This window comes from Aedes aegypti, chromosome 2 (genome assembly GCF_002204515.2).
Source record: "Aedes aegypti strain LVP_AGWG chromosome 2, AaegL5.0 Primary Assembly, whole genome shotgun sequence".
Lineage (NCBI taxonomy): Eukaryota > Metazoa > Arthropoda > Insecta > Diptera > Culicidae > Aedes > Aedes aegypti.
Genome location: NC_035108.1, coordinates 123528985 through 123548483, shown reverse-complemented (window position 1 = coordinate 123548483; position 19499 = coordinate 123528985). Strand labels below are relative to the sequence as shown.

At 38.9% G+C, this 19499-nt stretch overlaps 2 protein-coding genes across 8 annotated transcripts in view; both read right to left on the bottom strand.

Moving 5' to 3' along the window:
- The window catches only part of LOC5575117 (peroxidasin), a 519729-nt gene that overhangs the window by 262819 nt on the left and 237411 nt on the right, over positions 1-19499 (bottom strand). The window lies entirely within an intron of this gene.
- LOC5574934 (lipase member H) lies at positions 14839-16069 on the bottom strand. Its single transcript, XM_001661687.2, has 2 exons — positions 15805-16069; positions 14839-15747 (listed from the first exon to the last, which is right to left on the bottom strand). The coding sequence occupies exons 1-2, from the start codon at positions 16017-16019 to the stop codon at positions 14922-14924; spliced, it is 1041 nt and encodes a 346-aa protein (XP_001661737.2). The 5' UTR covers positions 16020-16069; the 3' UTR covers positions 14839-14921.

Below are 19499 nucleotides of genomic sequence, written 5' to 3'. Positions count from 1 at the left end.
TTATGAGTATAGAATCATATTCTTGTAACGATTGCATAGTATTCATCTAGGTTTGACTCGAGTTCATCGAAAATTAATGGAGCTACCGTAGAAAAGAGAAGGTTAGAACTGCAAAAAATAATGTTTTTACTGAAAGAGTTTCTTCAGCCAACTTTATAGGCTTCTTCAATAGAGGCCATCTACCTTCTTCTTTGAAGAATATCTGAAACCATCAATGCAAAAATTTCTGGAAAATTATCCGGACAAACTCTTCAATAAATCCTTAGTAAATTAAAGGCGAAAATGCGCAAGGTGTGATCAATGAAATCCTTACATGAATATTTCAAGAAAAAGAAAACGAAATCATTGTAAAATTTGCATTATGATGATATTCCAAAACGCTGCAACTATATGTTCGATATATTACATTTCTGATATACTTTCCACGTCGGGTGATTTCCGTTCCACCCCCAAAAGTTACTCCCAGCATGAATTATAAAAAAGGTATTAGTCATTTGTTTAGCATTTCTGAACTTAAGCACTAACTTCAGACTCTCCGACATGGAAGGAAAGTGCAATAGCTCCACACAGATGACACCGAACGACTTTGCCGCCGTGAAGTTTGTCATTTACACTGTCGAACGAAAGCCAAAGGGCATTGTTCACTCGAAAACTGCAGCGTGCAAAGTTTTCCATCGCAAGAATTGCTCATCATTATTATTCATTTAATTTCGGGAAATGTGTGGCAATTAAAAGTTCAGTTTTCCGTTTTATGTGCTATGTGAATTGGGCACACTAAAGTGACTCCATACTGCTCTGCTATGAGAAGCAACTTGCGGCCAATACCTGCTCCCGACTCTTCATTAACTGAGTGCATGGAATGGAAATTGGATGCCGGCCAGCTTCAACCATTTTTTTTTTGTTTTTGCTCACTACGCTTTTCACGGACCAAGGAGGAAATGAGAAAAACATCATAAAACACTAAATTCAGGAAACAATAAAAGTTACTGCAACAGTTTCGTTGATTGCCAGGTAGTAACAGGGTGGGCTTGCATGATATGTGATTAACTAGCATAATAGAAGCTCAACAGCTGCACAAAGGAAACTTTGGAAGCAATTTTCCCCAAAAATCAAACAGAACAAACAACTTCATTTTTTATCAACTATAAAACGTCTCTTAAAGACACATTCCGACGATCAGATGAAGCTATGCAGTCACAACTATGAACTTGTTTTCGAACCCAGCTTCGATAACCAATTCAATCGGAAAAACTTCTATGAAAACAGATTTTCCACCCTATTCCTATTGGAAGTTCAGCATGTTCCACCAGCTCATACATATATGCAACAGCATCAGTGAGAGAGTGCAAGCTAACGATGCACTTTTCCTCCATTTCGAGTCATAAAACAATCGAATGCAGACAGAAGCCAGGAGCAGCACAAACTTTTCTTGTCGTTTTTTCTTCTATTCTTAGAAAAGGAACATTAGGCTGGGCGCTTTACGTAAGGTAAGCGAAGAGCTAGCTTCAGTCTGGTTGGAAATTCTGTCTCATCTGTTGCAGCAATTTCATCAAAATTGAATTTAACAGCACAACTTTGAGAGTTTCTCAAAGGTATAATTTTGAAATACGACTGATCGATGTCCGTTAAATCTCTGTAGAAGTTTTTTCGTTTGCTTATTTCTAATGAATATTTCTCATTTTTTTTGAATGAATTACCATTTAGTTTGCACTTTATCTTTTCCATTTAGGCAGTACCCATTTATTACGTAACGCAAAAATTGGAATTTTTGACCATGTAATGCTTTTTGTATACCTAAAAAAATTGTTTGAGTCATAACGCTTGAGCTTATTCCCTCTCTTCTTCGAGGGTTACGTAACTTGGGGACGGCGCCTTATTCATGAAATCGAAAACCGTTTTCTGCTCATCGTTAAACTATTTTCATTTATTTAGTTAACATCTAAACAGATAACAATGGAAAACAATTTCACGTCACAATAATCGGTTCGTGGTCACATCGCTCTATTCTCAGTTCTGCCCCACGTTTGCCAAATCGATACGCACTTGATCCGCACACCTAGCTTGCTGCACTACACGCCTTATTATACCAACATGGTCCGACGCCCAACACAACCATCTTTGCAGGGTTGCTGTCCGGCATTCTTGCAACATGCGCTGCCTATCGTATCATTCTTGCTTTGACCACCTTCTGGATACTGGGTTCGCCGTAGACTTGGGCAAGCTCGTGGTTCATCTTACGCCGCCACACGCCGTTTTCCTGCACACCGCCAAAGATTGTCCTAAGCACCCGACATTCAAAGACTCCAAGTTCTTGCAGGTCCTCCTCGAGCTTCGTCCACGTTTCATGCCCGTAGAGGACTACCGGTCTTATGAGCGTTTTGTTAATGGTACATTTGGTGCAGGTGTGATTTTTTTTTTACCACAGCCTCTTGTGGAGGCCACAGTAGGCCCGACTTCCACTGATGATGCGCCTCCGTATTTCACGGTTAACGTTATTGTCAGCCGTCAGCAAGGATCCAAGGTAGACGAACTCTTCGATCACCTCGAACGTATCCCCGTCTAGCGTAACACTGCTACCTAGGCGAAAGGGCTCGCTCGGCTCCATCAGCTAGCATGTACTTTGTCTTGGTCGCATTCACCACCAGTCCAATTTTTGCTGCCTCGCGTTTTAGGCGGGTGTACAGGTCTGCCACCTTTTCAAATGTTCGGCCGATGATGTCCACATCATCCACGAAGCAAACAAATTGACTGGATCTCGTAAAAATCGTACCTCGGCTGTTAAGCCCGGCTCTCCGCAAAACACCCTCTAGTGCAATGTTGAACAGCAGGCACGAAGTCCATCACCTTGTCGTAGTACCCGGTGGGATCCAAACGAACTGGAATGTTCACCTGAAACCTTCACACATCGTCGCCCTTATCAGTCTCGTGAGCTTCCCGGGAAAGCTGTTCTCGTCCATGATTTTCCATAGCTCTACGCGGTCGATACTATCGTATGCCGCCTTAAAATCGATGAAAAGGTGATGGGCTGGGACCTGGTATTCACGACATTTTTGGAGGATTTGCCGTACAGTAAAGATCTGGTCCGTTGTCGATCGGCCGTCAACGAAGCCGGCTTGATAACGTCTGGGATAATACTTTGTAGGCCGCATTTAGAATGGTGATCGCTCAGTTCTCACAATCTAACTTGTCGCCTTTCTTGTATATGGGGCATATTACCCCATCTTTCCACTCCTCCGGTAGCTGTTCTGTTTCCCAGATTGTGCCTACCAGCCGGTGCAGACAAATGGCCAGCCTCTTCTGGCCCATCTTTATGAGTTCAGCTCCGGTACCATCCTTACCAACAGATTTAATGTTCTTGAGCTGGTGAATAGCATCCTTAACCTCCCTCAAAGTGAGGGCTGGTTGGTTTTCATCCTCCGCAGTACTGACGAAGGCATTTCCTCCGTTGTCTCGTCCTTCATTGCCTGTGCCTTCAGCGCCATTCAGGTGTTCGTCGAAGTTCTGCTTCCACCTTTCGATCACCTTGCGCTCGTCCGTCAAAATGCTCCCATCCTTATCCCTGCACATCTCGGCTCGCGAAGCCGTTGCGGGATGCGTTGAGCTTCTGATAAAATTTGCATCGTTCTTGAGACCGGCACAGCTGTTCCATTTCTTCACAGTCCGTCTCCTCCAGGCGGCGTTTTTTTTCTCCCGAAAGAGGCGGAATTGCTGTTGCCGTTTCGGTCTATAACGCTCCACGTTCTGCCGGGTCCCTTGCTGCAGCATGACCGCCCGCGCTGCGTTTTTCTCCTCCAGAATCTGGCTACATTCTTTGTCGGACCAATCGTTTCGTCCCATGAACCCGACGTTGCTCTCAGCTGCATTTCTGATGGCTGCCTTCACTGTTCTTCAGCAGTCCTCAAGAGGGGCTTCATTCAGGTCACCAATTTACGGTAATGCAGCCTCGAGGTGCTGCTCGTACGCATTGGCGACATCCGGTTGCTTGAGCCGCTCTAGGTCATACCGAGGCGGCCATCGGTACCGTACGTTGTTAACGACGGAGAGTTTTGGGCGCGGATTAACCATCACCAGATAGTGGTCAGATTCGATGTTAACGCCAGGATAGGTCCTGACGTCGATAATGTCGGAGAAGTGCCGTCCATCAATCAGAACGTGGTCGATTTGTGATTCTGTCTGCTGTGCTGATCTTCAAGTGTATCCATATGGAAGGCTGTGCTGGAAGTACGTATTTCGAATGGCCATATTCTTAGAGGCGGTGAAATCTAGGCGTTTTTCGTTCGTCAGCCGGTGGGCGCTGAACTTTCCAATCGTCGGTCTGAATTCCTCCTCCTGGCCAACCTGAGCGTTTAGATCTCCTATGATGATTTTGACGTCGTGGCTTGGGCATCTGTCGTAGTTGCGTTCGAGCTGCGCGTAAAATGCGTCTTTATCATCATCAGTGCTTCCAGAGTGAGGGCTGTGCACGATTATTATGCTGAAGTTGTAGAACCGGTTGTTTGCGATTTTCTAGTCAAGGTGGCTTTGCTACACTTTAAAATGTCATGCAGAATTGTCAGTATCGATTGAGTCCGACTGGCTCGATACCTATAATTCTTCACGACATTTTAGAGTTCAACAAAACCATAGTAATTGAACCCGTGAATATCGTCGAGAAAAATCAAAAACTAGTGTTCTAATTCTCTAAAGACTGCTTAACCTACATTGTTTCAATATTATAGGAACAACATCAGCAAACTATTTTTGTGAAGACCCCTAAACTGCAGTCCCTTGGGGTTCTTGGCTCACTGTAGAATTATCCCTGATGTATCAATAAGGGACAATCATGGGGCCCCTGTACATCGCTAATCCAGGTTTCCTCCAGAACTTGTTCATATTAATTTAAGGTCAAACAAATTGTCAGTTTCCCAAAACTTGTCATGCTATGACAAATACTTACAGCTTCGGGGTTCCAAGTAACGTGGAATCCGGTGCGGAACGTACCCACCGCACCCCGCTAGCTACGCTACTGCCCGATTGATTGTTTTACTCAAAGCTAGGTAGAACTTAACTAAATAATTCTGTTTGGGTACATTTTTTTTTTCACAAAAGTCTTAAAGAGATTACTTGTTGCGCATGTAATCAATTGAACTATTATTTACCTAACCTCAAATAATCGATTATTCGATAAAGCCAATTTCAATAGGGTTATCGTGAAGTTTCAGTCCAATTACACAACTCCTCAACGTGTTTTGTGTCAAACCCAAGGAATAGCATAACGGCTACAACAATTCAAAAGGGCTTAACTAATTTTGTAAACAACAACTTGAGATTGTGTATGAGCAACCATTACCTACATTTTATGTTACGTTCTAGAATGCAGTTATATAACGAAAAATGGGAACGCAATATTTGAGAACCACTACTGAAAACTCGAATAGCGAAAACGGCACAAGAAAAAGCTAACTTGCTGAATAGCTCCATACTGCGCAACAGAAACTCTTTCCATTTACATCATAGTATGAAGAAAAAAAAACTGTTACTCCTAGAGCTGTAATCGAAAATCTAAAACTTTGATCATAATTCCCAACGGATAAAGCGCTCTAAACGGAAACCCGGCAAGTGCTGATGGTTTCAGTTTTTTTTCTGTTTTCACACCATCCGATCCTGTATGCCTAGAGCTGTTGGGCTCGCTAAACGATTCTCTGGAGCGCATCCTTTGGGGCCAGTTGCAGTGTAAAGAATGCAGACACAACACCCATGGGTACAGTCAGGGGGTCGTTGCACGTTATTCAGCAAACAAACTAAAATGAGATGAACTAAAATGCGTTCTGGGCTTTTTCTTTACGCGAAATTCGAAATTCTATCACCGTAACACCACTGTAATCCTGGCTACGCCCATGACCACACCACAATTCTGTTGAGGCGACGACAACTCAGGCAGCAGGAAAAGGAGCAACACTCTGTTTACACACTACTAATTAAAATTTATGAGCACAAGAGGAAATTAACTGCGGCACTGCTGCAACTATACCAACATGCCGGATAGGAGAAAAGCGGGGGTTCGTTACTCAGCGGCAGAAAACTTTGGTGTCATACCGTGAGAAGGAATGGTTCTGTTTTGTAAGACTATCCCTTCTTGAGGGCTGGTGGATGCTGGAGCTGGGTTTGTTGAATTTACAAACTTCTTCAGACTGGCTGCGTCACTGTGGGTGAATAAGTGCCCAAGTCTCAAGTGGATGAGCAAACACAACCCAGCTAAGAGATTGCTATAATTCCACAATGGACGATGAATAATACTGTCTTGGCGAGATTTCTGTGCAGAAAAGGATCATTCATATGTAAATGGTGGTTTTATACCATTTCCCGGAAAGACATTTCCCGGAAATCATTTCCCGGATACCCCATTTCCCGGAAAGACATTTCCCGGAAAATCGATTCCCGGAATACCCCATTTCCCGGAAAGATATTCAAGAGTAATTGAAATCAAAGACAAAATTTGTCTAAACAAATGATGTACCGTCGGCTGGGGGCTCAATGTCAGCCATAAGGGTGAATATGGACACTTATTTTTACAGCAAAGTAATTTCAAAATCTTGCAAACAATGTAGAAAGTTTTAAGAATATTTTGTAAATAGACACTAAATTGTCATAAATTAGTTTATTGACGTTCATGCTAGCCATGAAAAGACGCATCAAAAAAGGTGATATTTCAGTATTCCCGGCTAATTAAGTAGCATATTGATAAGACATATTCAAGTGAAACCCCTGAAAAAAAATTTATCCATCATATTTTCCGTTAGTGAGCGACGTTAAGGGTTTGGTTAGATTTTTATTAGAACGAGAACTTTTACGAGTAAGTTTTTTGGCGAAAAGGCTGCAATATTAAACATCCCTTCTTTCGAACTTAGGTTATTCTGTTGAGTCATTGGATTATACACAAATTATTTCACGCAAAATTTTGACATATTTGGCCAACTACCCCCTTGTCAATTTTGCAAGGCTTGTGACACTTCCCTCAACTTTTTTTCCACCTTTGAAATGACACATTAGCATGAATTTGAAGCTGTAATAGTGTTTTAATTGGTATCATCCTAGAGTAGGACGTAATAGCTCAGCTGCGGCGGCTCTGTTGTTTTCCACCCGATTACTCCTACAACATAGAATTCAGCGCTATCAATTTCTTTTCTTATGAACGATTTCAAATTCCAAGGCTCATAATTGGGGTTCTTTGAGCATGTATCATTAAATTAGTGCACTATAGGGTGCAAGCTATTTAAGGAATTTGATTTACGATTAAAATTAGCAATATATTTTTGAGAAAATGAGCACAATTTCTATAATTGAAGCATATCAAGTATCATTATTCATATGATAATTTTAAGGACTTGTTAGACCAGGCAACATTATATTCAAGTGGATTTGAAATTAAATTGTTCCATGAAACAGTTCATAACTGTTTATAGAAACTCTAATCTATCAACTAGCAACACGGCTTGGATACCAACAAAGTGCCCAGTTGCAATTGAACTAAACAATGTGGAAGTAGGCCTTTGCCAAAACGACTTATGAGAAGTGATATCTTTTGATAGGTACCGTTTTGACTCATATTCCGAACACTTAAGGCCAGCAGTGACTTCAAATGCATCTGGCAGGCATAAATTAACTGATATTTGTAAAAGTTTTAATTTCTTCGGAAAGCCTAACTGTTAGCTGTGTAGTGTGCTGATAAAAATGTTTATTTGAACTTGTTTAGTATTGTTTTAACGTAAAAGTATGGAACAACATTTTGATTCAAATGCCGAACACTGCGTTCATTCTGTCTCATATTCCGAACACCTTGATTCAAATTCCGAACAGCACGAATAAAGCGTATTCAAATGAATAATTTCGCAAATAAATTTTTTCAAGCTAGTTCTACTAGTCTTGAACTAAAGAATCATCAATACTCCCGAGGTATAAAATACATTTAAAGATGTTAAAACTGAATTGCAATCGACTGCCATTTCCTGGTTATTTGATGACATATTTCAGCGAAACATTTCAACCGAATCGCCATACAAAAACGGAGTGTTCGGAATATGAGTCTGTTCGGAATTTGAGACAAAACGGTAATTGGTTTCATTTTTGCATTTTGCCCTGGCACGTCTTATCTTAGGAATCATGGTAAAAAGAGGCAAGGTATTATACTCCGAAAAATGACATTTGGCAGTGACGTCATTCCTATCGCAAACTCGAACGAGTGCAAAAGAAAGCAAGGCCTGCTCTCCTTTACTATCCTCGAGGCCTCATGTTTGACGATGGAAAATCGCTGTTTACACATGGGAATAGCCTACCTAGTTGTGTCTACCGTGGGAATCATATCCGTATTTTTTTTTCTGGCATGACGTTCCAACTTGGTCAAAGCCTGCTTCTCGGCTAAATGTTCAAATTAGCACTTCCACAGTGATTAACTGAGAACGTTCTTTGCCAAATGCCAAAGAAACTCTATGAACTCGAAAATAGAAAAAAAAATCGAACTCAAAAAGATCCTCGACCGACGGGATTGGAATCCGCGACACTTAGCTGTGATTTTGCTGAACAGTTGCGCGTTTATCGCCACGAATAATAGGGCTCTTGGAAACCATTCGCTTCTGACATTTTAATCGCAAAAAAAGCAAAATCCGCGAAAGTTTGTTTTTTAAGCATTCCGGGAAGTGGCATTCCGGGAAATGGGTTTCGGGGAATCGTAAATGGTTACTATTGGTGACACAAATTATTCAGATATTCAACGGCTGTCGATAAATTGGTCTGGATTAGTTAGACTGAGCAAAAATATATAGTAAAAAAATTGCCATTTCCACAAGTATGAAGAAACAATATCCTAACTATCTTGCAATCTACTACAGATGACAAGCAGGCTTCGTCCTTTGGCGGAGAGGCCTGTGTCATCCGCAGACAAAGATTTTTGACATCCCTGAAGACAGATGTAAAAATATTGTATAATATTGGCCCCAAAATGCTGCTTTAAGGAACACCAGCTCTTACAGGGAGTCATTCAAACTTGAAGTAATGATAATTAATCTGAAGTGTACAATTTGACAGATAACTTTGAGTTATTCTAACAATGTATGTTGGATTTCTTTTTGTAGGAACGAATCAAATTTGTTACACGTAAAAGTTGATGAGTGGCAAAAATTGAATTTTCATTCAAAATGAACTTTTCATAAAGTTTACTGATGGAGGAAAGCAAACTGATTGGACGATTGCTAGAAGCTTCTGCAGGATTTTTATCCGATTTTAAAATTGGTACAACCTTGGCATTTTTCCATTCATGATTCCCTTAATGGAGTTCAAGATCGCCTGCCTAAATTCCCCAAATTCGGAACATCTGACCACGATTGGCGGCAGTAAATCAATCATTAAGTTCAAAACCCAACTTCTCGTGTTGCGGCCCCAGCTGACTAGTTTTCCAATGGGAAAAGCTGAAGTTTGCACTTTATGATTGATTTACTATCGGCAAGCTGTGCATATCAATTTCATCACCCCAGCAGTTCCCCATCGGCTTATTAATTACCCGGATTATGGTCGAGCAGACTCCATTACTCCAAACTGTTGATTGATTGAAGCGTTTCGTGGAAGAAAATCAATACAGCTTATCAATTAGAGACAAATAATTCCCCCCATCCAGACGCAACGGACTCCACGAATTCCCGAAGCCAATCTGCAATATAGTAGAACTGCAGAAGGTCAACCACTTCATCCGCAAATGGACCATCAATTCCTGCATCAATGATGCCCCCAGAAGGGATCGATGGATATGGTTGCTCTCTAATTGTTCTGAGAAGAGTCAGTCAATAGGGGTGGTTTTCGTTCGCCGCAATATATGGAACCTGATTTGACCGGAGATGGTTCTATTGGAGAGAACCGGAGTCGAAATGAAAGAATTCACCATACAGACTTTCCTCCCTTCTCGTATGTATGTACATACATACAGAGAAAATTTATGGTTTTATGTTCGTTGTGGTTTGTCCGTGATTGTTTGGATTTATGGTATCTCTCTGTTTTGACCGCATTGTGTAGGATATGAATATGATGTTTAAAATCTACCTTGTATCGTTTTGTGTCGCCGATATGTGAAGCAGCTGGTTTTATATAAAAAACTGTTGAAGAATTACATTAATCATACTTTATTGAACCTGTTTCGTCAGTGTCGCAAGTCGGTCATGAATCTTAACAGCCCTGATTTGAAGTTATTCCGGTGGGTCACTGGGTCATGTCAGGTAAAAATAACCCCAACTTCCTTTCCAATCATCTTTTACCCAACTTATAAGTATAAATCTGATTCCAACTTAACACGCTAAGTAACGACATGGGCGAAAAATGTGAACGGTAACCTTTGCACGACGATATCTCTGCTGATAATCAATCAATTTCAATAATTTTTTCATCATCGCAACCGTTTACTATCCTGGATGCGTTTAGTGAAGACTGATTGAAATTTTATGCCACCATGGCTGAGAATTGGCCGGATCAAGACCGTCCACATTTTTTGCCCACCTTACAAGCTGGTTTGCTGGTTGTATACAAGCGTTGCATGCAAGTTGGTTATTGCGGAACTAGGTTTGCGGCCGGATATTTAAAAATTTAGACCAGCTAGAAGGGTTCTGTATTCGGGAGAGTTGTACAGGGCAGTGCTCGCTTCCTTATGGTATATGTAATGATACACAATTCCACCACAACGTGGCGCTATCTTACATAAACACTTCCGGTTTGTTGATATTGAAGGATATCTCGGAACCTAAACGAGATAGAAAATTTCTGTCTTCGAGAAAGTTGTTCAGAGTGAGCCAAACTTCCCCGAGGGATCCAGCATAGTTCCAAATTCATCCACTACGTGGTGCTAGTGTAGGTAAACTCTTCCGGTTTATTGCTATTGAAGGATATCTCGGAACCTAAATGAGATAGAAAATTCCTTAATTTTCCGGCAACGCAGTCTTTATTAAAGTAAAACGAGGTGCTTATTTGCCCGACGTTTCGACACGGGTATTGTGTCTTCCTCAGTGGGTAAATATAGTTTTCGTTCTTTGTCCTATGTTTAGTCGAACTGTAACTATTTTGAGTGTACACAAAAATTTCTCTTTCTGCTCAAATATAATCACTGTTCTTGTAGAATCAAATTTATTACTGTTCCGTACGGAACGAGCCGTAAACATGTGCGACTCAAGGTGTATCCGAATGTGGCCCCTTCTCGACCCACCCTGACTACGCCACTAAGTGTACGAGTATCAACAATAAGCGTGAGTACCATGTGAGTTACCAACAGGAACTCAAATGCCGTGAGTTCCCTATGAGTGTATCCCCGACGAGAGTTCCAGTGAGTTCCGCCAGTGAGTGCTGTTCCAGAAGCTTCGAGAATGAACACCTTCGAGAATGAGCACCTTCGAGAATGAGAACCGCCGAAACTTCTAGAATACGAACGCACTGGTATAAATATGCGACCGCTCCACCATGTAAGTCAGTCTTGTTTTAACCACCGCGAGTATACTATCGACCGAAAGTGAATTAAAGTGGAAGTATAGTGAACAGTAGTGTAAAGTAGTGAAATAAAGTGTACTGTGGGCTAGCAGAATCAGTAGTGTTGTTCCTTTCATTCCGAAAAATACAGTCAACCCCGACCCGACCGGAGTTGGCCACGGTTAACGCGCCAACAATTACTAAGAACTACATGTCTTTGCAACTCGATTTATGGGCATACAGTTATACAAAATAAGTTTTTTTAATGTTTATTTTCGGTAAAATAAATTTTGAGTGTTTTCGTAAATTATTTTTTCTTCTCAAAGAGAGTCACTGAATTTGTACAAGCATGTTTATGCCAAAAACATATATGTCATTGGTCGTTAATCTATGATTTCTTGTAAATTTATGGTAAAAATTTTTTATGTGTGATCCAAAATAACTAAGTCTGCTCAAATATGTTCGTTGGACATGTACAAGCAAATTTATACTGAAAAAGCTCGATATCATCGCTATGAATTTTGATGCAAAGAGATGCAAAAAGATGCAAAGAGATCAGAAACCTTGAGTGTCTCATAGTTTCCAGAGTAAAACACAATTTTAGTGTAATCAATAATTTATATTTCTATCCAGAAATGTTAACTTGACTACATCAGTCAAATTGATGTCAATAAAATCACTAGTCATGAATTTTGGTTTATTAGCAAACAGTTTCAAACAAACAGTATTTGTTATTATTTTTTAGTAAAATAAACTTTGAGTGTAACCAAGAGACTCTATTTCTGCTAACACGATTTCACTGCACTTCTTCAAAAACTTTCATGTCGAACAAACTATATGTCATCGCTTTGAATCTCATTTTAATGTTGAATGTATTTTCCAAAATGCTAGGAAGTGTCTATTTCTTTGGGTAGTCGCATTTATTAAGAATCGATTAAAATGGAAGTTGATCTTGCATGATGCATGAATTTTCGAAATCGCTTTGAAAACATTTTTAAGTTATTTGCAAAAATCACTGTCCTCAATTGAGGACGCTGGGCGTTAACGGGTTTACCCAAATGTTGTTTCCTCGAAGACTCTATGATACCACTCCGAAATTGTTGTTTAAAAGTAATAACTAACGATCATAATCAGCTATTGGTTTGTTGGAGAAAAGAGATAAAAGATCAAAAAATTGTATGGAGAAGTATTGAACAAATATTGCTAAGATCAAAATAATATCTGGCAAGTTCATTGATTGGCCAGAAAATCAATATCAAAATATGATCTGCCAGATGGCGAAGAATAAAAATAAAAAAAAGTCAGCAGCCAGCATCGAACTCTCGACCTTCAGATCTATATACAGAGATGCTAACTAATCGGCCATGCTTCATAGCTGGAAAGCAGGGGAAATGAAAGCATCATCTTCCTCACTTTCTGAGACTACATTTTCCTCTTGGAGCTTGCCCCGTTGTCACACTGTTCAGTCCGGCCATTTTGCTGTTTAATGTGTTTTGTTTCATGTCAAGGAATCAATTTTGATTTGGTTTGCTAGGATTTATAACATTTTCAAACATCTTTCCAATATCAAATTTGTTCGTTTCGAGTGGTGATTATGATTTTTTCGTCTTCCCGGGCTATGAAAATTTTGTGTTGATCGCCACCTTCTCTGAAACCACCCCTCCCTTGTAGAATGATGGCGTAAATAATGGGCGTGAAGTAGAAGTTGAACAAATGTTTGGAGGAATTATTTTTATTGTTTTAAATTCATCCATAACATATTTCATGTAATATTTCAATCAACTAGATGCTAACATGATCGTGCGTTTCATCGTGACATTGTTCAAATGATTTCCTGATTTAAATATGCTTCACTAAAATACTTAGAAGAAATGAAGCTGCCGGTAGAGGAATTAATATTGTTATAAAATGGATGTGGATAAATTACGTTGGCCGATATTAATTTATATTTTTATGTCTAGTTGACTTGTCTTCTTCTCTAAGGCGTTACGGCCTTATTGGGACAGATCCTGCTGTTGTTTCTGTTCTTATGAGCACTTCTACAGTTATTACCTAGGAGTTCGAGAAAATTTCCATTGTGAAAAGATGGAATTTGAACCAATGGCCCTCAGTTTGGTCCTGCTGAATAGCTGCGCGTTTACTGCTACGGCTATCTGGACCCCTTTGACGAGCTTAGTAAAACAGTGTCTGAGCATAGATGATACATACTTATTGATGCATATTTTCATCGATTGTTAAATTGTGGAACTTATAAAAAAAATTACATTAGAAAAACAGTTCTTTCCTTATTATAAGAAAAAAGGATATTCGGACAAGCAGGACTTTACGATGTACACTCCCGTGAAAAAGTTTGGGTGCACCCCCTAAAAAACATACAAAAGTGTTCAGTCCATATCTCTGGGATTACATTTCCAATTGAAACTCTCTATGCCACATTCGAAAGGCAAAGAGATATTCTTACTTCGTATGTATTTTTACAAAAACACTTTTTTAATTTTGTATACTAAATTTTTACTTAAAGTTGTGACATTTTTCAAAAAAACACACTGAAAAAGCATAGCTAATTTCCACAGCTTTGAATCGACAAAAAATTTAAAACAAGGTGTCATAAGAATCGTAATCTTATATTCTTTGAAGGGCGCTCACGATTTTTTTTTTGCGGAAAAATCTGAAAACTATCCAAAATCAATGGAACAGTCATTCAATTCATCGTGCAAAAGTTTGGGTACACCTAAACTTACTTAAAACATGAAAAATCTGTGAAATCGCAAATTAATCATGTTCGCGCCATCATATGCGTTTGAAAAAGCTACGAATTATTAAAATCGGTTGAAAAATGGCAGAGATATTGACAAAAATGATTTGCGTGCGGCTCTGGTGAACCCAAACTTTTGCACGATTTGCATCATATTGAGGGGTGAACCCAAACTTTTGCACGATGACTTGAATGACTGTTTCATTGATTTTGAATAGTTTTCAGATTTTTCCGTAAAAAATTCGTGAGCGCCCTTCAAAGAATATAAGATTACGATTCTAATGACACCTTGCTTTAAAATTTTTGTCGATCCAAAGCTGTGGAAATTAGCTATACTTTTTCAGTGTGTTTTTTGAAAAATGTCACAACTTTAAGTAAAAATTTAGTATACAAAATGAAAAAAGTTTTTTCGGAAAAATACATACAAAGTAAGAATAACTCTTTGCCTTTCGAATGTGGCTTAGAGAGTTTCAATTTTACGTGTAATCCCAGAGATATGGACTGAACACTTTTGTATGTTTTTTAGGGGGTGAACCCAAACTATTTCACGGGAGTGTATGTTTTTGCTTTAGGATTTTCGTATTATTTTAAGTGTATGCCTCAAATTCATCTTTTAGATTTCAAATAATTATAAATTACTGTTAAAAGAAATAAGGTTTAACTGTAAAATAAGTTGTTTTGTGCTACAAACCTACTAGAACCTAACAGTGTACGGTGAAAATGCCGACGTCCGCAAAAAATAATCCCCACCGGATCTGTCACTACGAATTCCGAGCAAGTTGGCTTTATTCAAACCGCAAAAACTCAGCATGTAAGCCGGCCAGTTAATGCATTTCTTCCCGCGGTAAACATTGGCCGGATTCAGCGCCAGCCGAAACAGTGTGGCAGCATGCATATGACTACACAGGATCTGACCGGCAAATTCGGCATCACTGGTTAACGGAATGACACAGTTGGTTTGTGGAGAAACTCCACCGTTAGGGTAGAAATTTTCGTGCCCATCTCCGACGCCAACTCCAATGGTAAGGCGTGATGTGATTATGGTCTGCACGTACATGGCGTCACTGCGATCCAACCGGTACTGCATTCCTCGGTCCCTGGGAAGAGTGAAGCATGGTCCTGCTGGATCCAAACCGTAGATCCGCCCGATTTTTCCTCCAAGATTGTATCCAACCTGACCACTTATCTGGGCTCCCATGCTGTGACCGACCATGGTGATGTTACTCAACGGCACTCCAGCAGACTCGAGATACTGAACAAACTTGGTCAGATACCCTGAAACCATCACCGTGTGATTCACAGCAGTTCTGTAATATCTGTAACGTGCCAAGTGACCCCAGTTCACGGCACACACGTTGCTTCCGGTGTACTTTAGAACATCCTGCGCAAGCTGCTGAAACCACATTCGAGAAATATCGTCCAACCATCCGTGGATAACGAAGATCACTTCTTTCGAAATGTCGATCTTCCGACTCAAACTTGAATCGTTCAGCCTCGTTTGCTTCAGTGCGATTGAGCTCCTGCAAATTTAAATTCAAACATTAATCTACTAACTATAACGGTTCTCAATCACGTACCCATTACTACACCAAAATGAGACATCCTCCTCCACCGTAGTCGTGAGATCCCCCGTTAGCATATAGCTGATATCGTTCTGCAGAGCTCCGAATACCGTATCCATCGATTGGGCCAGGTTGTAATCCGAATTGGCATCGAACATATCCAGCAGACCACACTCGATCCGACCAAATAATCCGACAAGCACCAAAACCGAAACCAACATGGGAGACATTTTTACTTTCGTTAGGCTTGAAGCCGTTCGTTGCACTATACCTTTGGAGCTCTGCATAGTTGACTTAAATAGATAAGTGATATCTGGCCTACTCTTGGGGGGTGCGATAACAGCAGTAGTAACTTAAGATGATTTCGTAAATGGGGAGCATTGTTCTTTTCCGCAGCGGGCGTCAGTTTGCGTAGCTATGTTAGAAACGGGAGAAATGCTTCTCTCATGATCGATGCATTAGTGGAACTTGCACACGAAACAACCCTGGCCTTGAAATTGGAACCTGGTAGAGGTCGCTGTTTGCTTACTGTTTTATTTAGAGTAGTTGTCGTATGACTACGTGAATTGTGTCTGTTTTAGAGCACGTTATACAGCAATTGATTCAGACAGAAATGTTATGACTCATGTACTTTTTCCAGATTTTTACAAAACGATGCCAGGTGGAAGATGTCTGGGTTCATAATATGATGGGTATGGCCAATGAAAGACTGTGACGAAACTAATTTGTAATATTCTAACAACGATAACTTTAATACAAACTCTTGTATACACTTCAGGTTCGTTCCATTTAATAAGTAATGTACTCAAAAATATGTCAAACGTGTGAATATAGTAGCTTACGCAACAAGGTACAGATTGAAGATTTGTACAGCACGAGTCGTACGTTAATCTAACGAGGCTTGCCGAGTTCGATAACTACGACGAGTGCTGAAAAAATCGAGTACTGCACCGAGTTGCGTACAACATTTTTTTGCCATTTCATGAAAGTTGAAATATTAATAAATACAAATAAATTTAGTCGTACTTATAACATGAATGTCTGTTTTGTTTTGCACTTTTGGGACATTAACATGAATTACAAAAAAGGGAAGATGGTATCGTGAAGATGGTAAAAGTTTGGAAGATTTTCTTTTATTGTTGTTGCAAATTTTATTTTACCAGTAACAAAATCATGTTGAGAATCTAATGGCAAAGGTTTTTACGATGTTACGTCAAAAATAATTTTGAAGTTTACACTCAAATTTCGTTAACATATCAAGGGTTGAAATAAAGATACAGGACTTTGAATTTTTCAAGTTAAGTTCATCACAGTCCTTACGACTCATGAATAGCACAATTGATTTTGGAGCACCCACTCACAAAAATATGATCAATAAGGCGAAAAAATCGTTCGTCCCTAAAGGGGTATATCTCCGAGAATGAAAACTTTGACAAACAAAGCTTGTGAAAGTGCTCATAAGAACACTAAGATGAGATGCAGGTTCTGTCCCAGTAAGGCACAATGTAAAGTGAGTGATTCCAAGCAACAGCACCAAAATTTGGTAAATTTTTTAACTCATTTTTTTCTATTGAGCTGAAACTTTGCACAGTTTTCCAGTTCCATCTAAATCGTCATTTTCCGATATCAAATCTTCAAGTTGAGTCACGACTAACTTTTCAAAAGGGTGTATGTGAAAATGGTTCAAAAATATTCAAAAAGCTGCACAGCAAAAACGGTTCGTTCGATTGTTAGACAACTAAAGAAACAAAGTAAGACAACTAAATAAAGATTCCAAAAAAAATACACACAGTAAAAAAAAATTTTTTTTGCATTAAAAAACATAATTTTTGACACAAAAACTCAAATATCTCAAAACCCTATCGGAATACCAACGTAAAGGGAGGGAAAACGGTCCATTGTATTAGCTATCTACCATAAAAATTTGGTGATGGTAAACCAATAAACAAAAAAGTTATGACATTTCAAACATGTCACAATTTTCACATTTAGTAGAAAAAAAAAATTTTCGGTGTAAATTATTACGGGAACCGCAGTTTGTTGCTGATTTTATTGTTAAGGGCCTTGCGTGAATTAAACAAGTCGTTTTCATGTATTCATTAGTATTATGTAAATTATATGTATAAATATTATGTATATGTATAAATATTATATGTATATGTATATATATGTATAAATTAAAATGAATTAACAGATTACACGAAAATAATTTTTTTTTTTACCAGGATATTTTTTTAGAGTATGATTGATGAGTTTCTAAATGTTATATATAAACTTTAAAAGTTTTGGATTTGGGTATGCGTTATGAGATCATGAAAACATTTTATTAATACTTATTTATTTATTTATTGTTATTCATTTTTTTTTACAATATCGAACACTTTTGCATCATTATCAGTACAGTTCGAGTATAGTTTTGCTTTAATTTTATTTTCTGACAATGGAATGAAACAGTGAAATTTTTGGGTTCCTTGGATCGTTTTCGCGTTATTATATTGGTCGCTGAGCTCTGATGCCGTTAATTCGTACTCTTCAGTAGTAGTAAAACAAAATGATAATTTTGTTAAATCTTCTTCTTTTCTGCGATTCGCCCAATCAAATAGTTCTTTTGCAGTTTTAATTGGATGCTCACGTTCTTTGGCTAAACTTGCTCTTGTGGCCATGCGCTTTATGGTTCCTCCAATAGCATCACAAGGACCTTTGCCATGTGACGTAGCAAAGAAATGCCATTCTGCATCAATTCCGTACTTTGATTTAAATTGACATAGGCTCGAAAAATTCTTACGGTTTTTGTACTGCGATGCTGCTCCATCAGACATGAAATATATCTTTCTGATTTCTTTATCCTTATCAACGCGTAAAAAGTTAATCATTTTGAACAAATTTACAGATACTGAGTCGTTTCTTAAATCGTCGGAAATTACAATAAAACTAAAATGTTCAATTTGCGTACTTCCATTGAAATAAATAACGAATGGATGAATTGTAGCTTGTTGTACGTTCCAGTGATGGGACTGCACTTCATCTTGCAATACAAAGATATAGTTTTCAGAAAAATCACAAATGACTAAAAATTCACCATCTTGTAATGTATTTTTCGTATTTTTTAAAAAGCGGGATTGCTCTGTTTTAATAAAGTCGTGAGGAATTAAACTTTCTAATTTCAAGCAAAAAAATGACACAAACTCATCTACAGGTTTTACAATAGTTTCTAGGTCACACCTATCCGTGGTCACCCATTGCTCAAATGATAACTGATCAATATTTATTTTTCTTCAAACTCAGCGAATAAAGTATTTTCCAATGATAAAGAATCTGGACAATCCGAACAAGATCGTAGATAGCAATTTGATGTTGTATTTTCACACAAAAGACTACCAGTTAACATTTTAATATCCTTTGATAAATTGATTATTTTCAAACTATGTATGATTAGGTTAATATTTTCGTGTGTTGTGCACACACAAACATTATGTGTTCCTGAATTGGATAGAAGCTTGCATTGCCTTGGACGAAGGCTTGCAAATGAGGAAAAACCTACCTTAATATTTTCGTTAATTTCCTTGAAGCGTGTATACGCTTCTTTCAAAGTAGTCATCATTAATCGTTTTTGGATTGCTTGACGCTTTCCATCTTTTTTTACAGATACATAATCTTTTTGGCCAGGCATAGCTCTACTTACTTCATCGTCTTCAAAATATTGCATTATT

Bases quoted from the DNA above. Each gene is read 5' to 3' on its own strand.
- LOC5574934 (XM_001661687.2), bottom strand. From the start codon at position 16,019: ATGTCTCCCATGTTGGTTTCGGTTTTGGTGCTTGTCGGATTATTTGGT. The intron at 15,748-15,804 runs GTACGTGATTGA...TTAAATTTGCAG, and splicing joins TCATTTTGGTGTAGTAATGG to GAGCTCAATCGCACTGAAGC.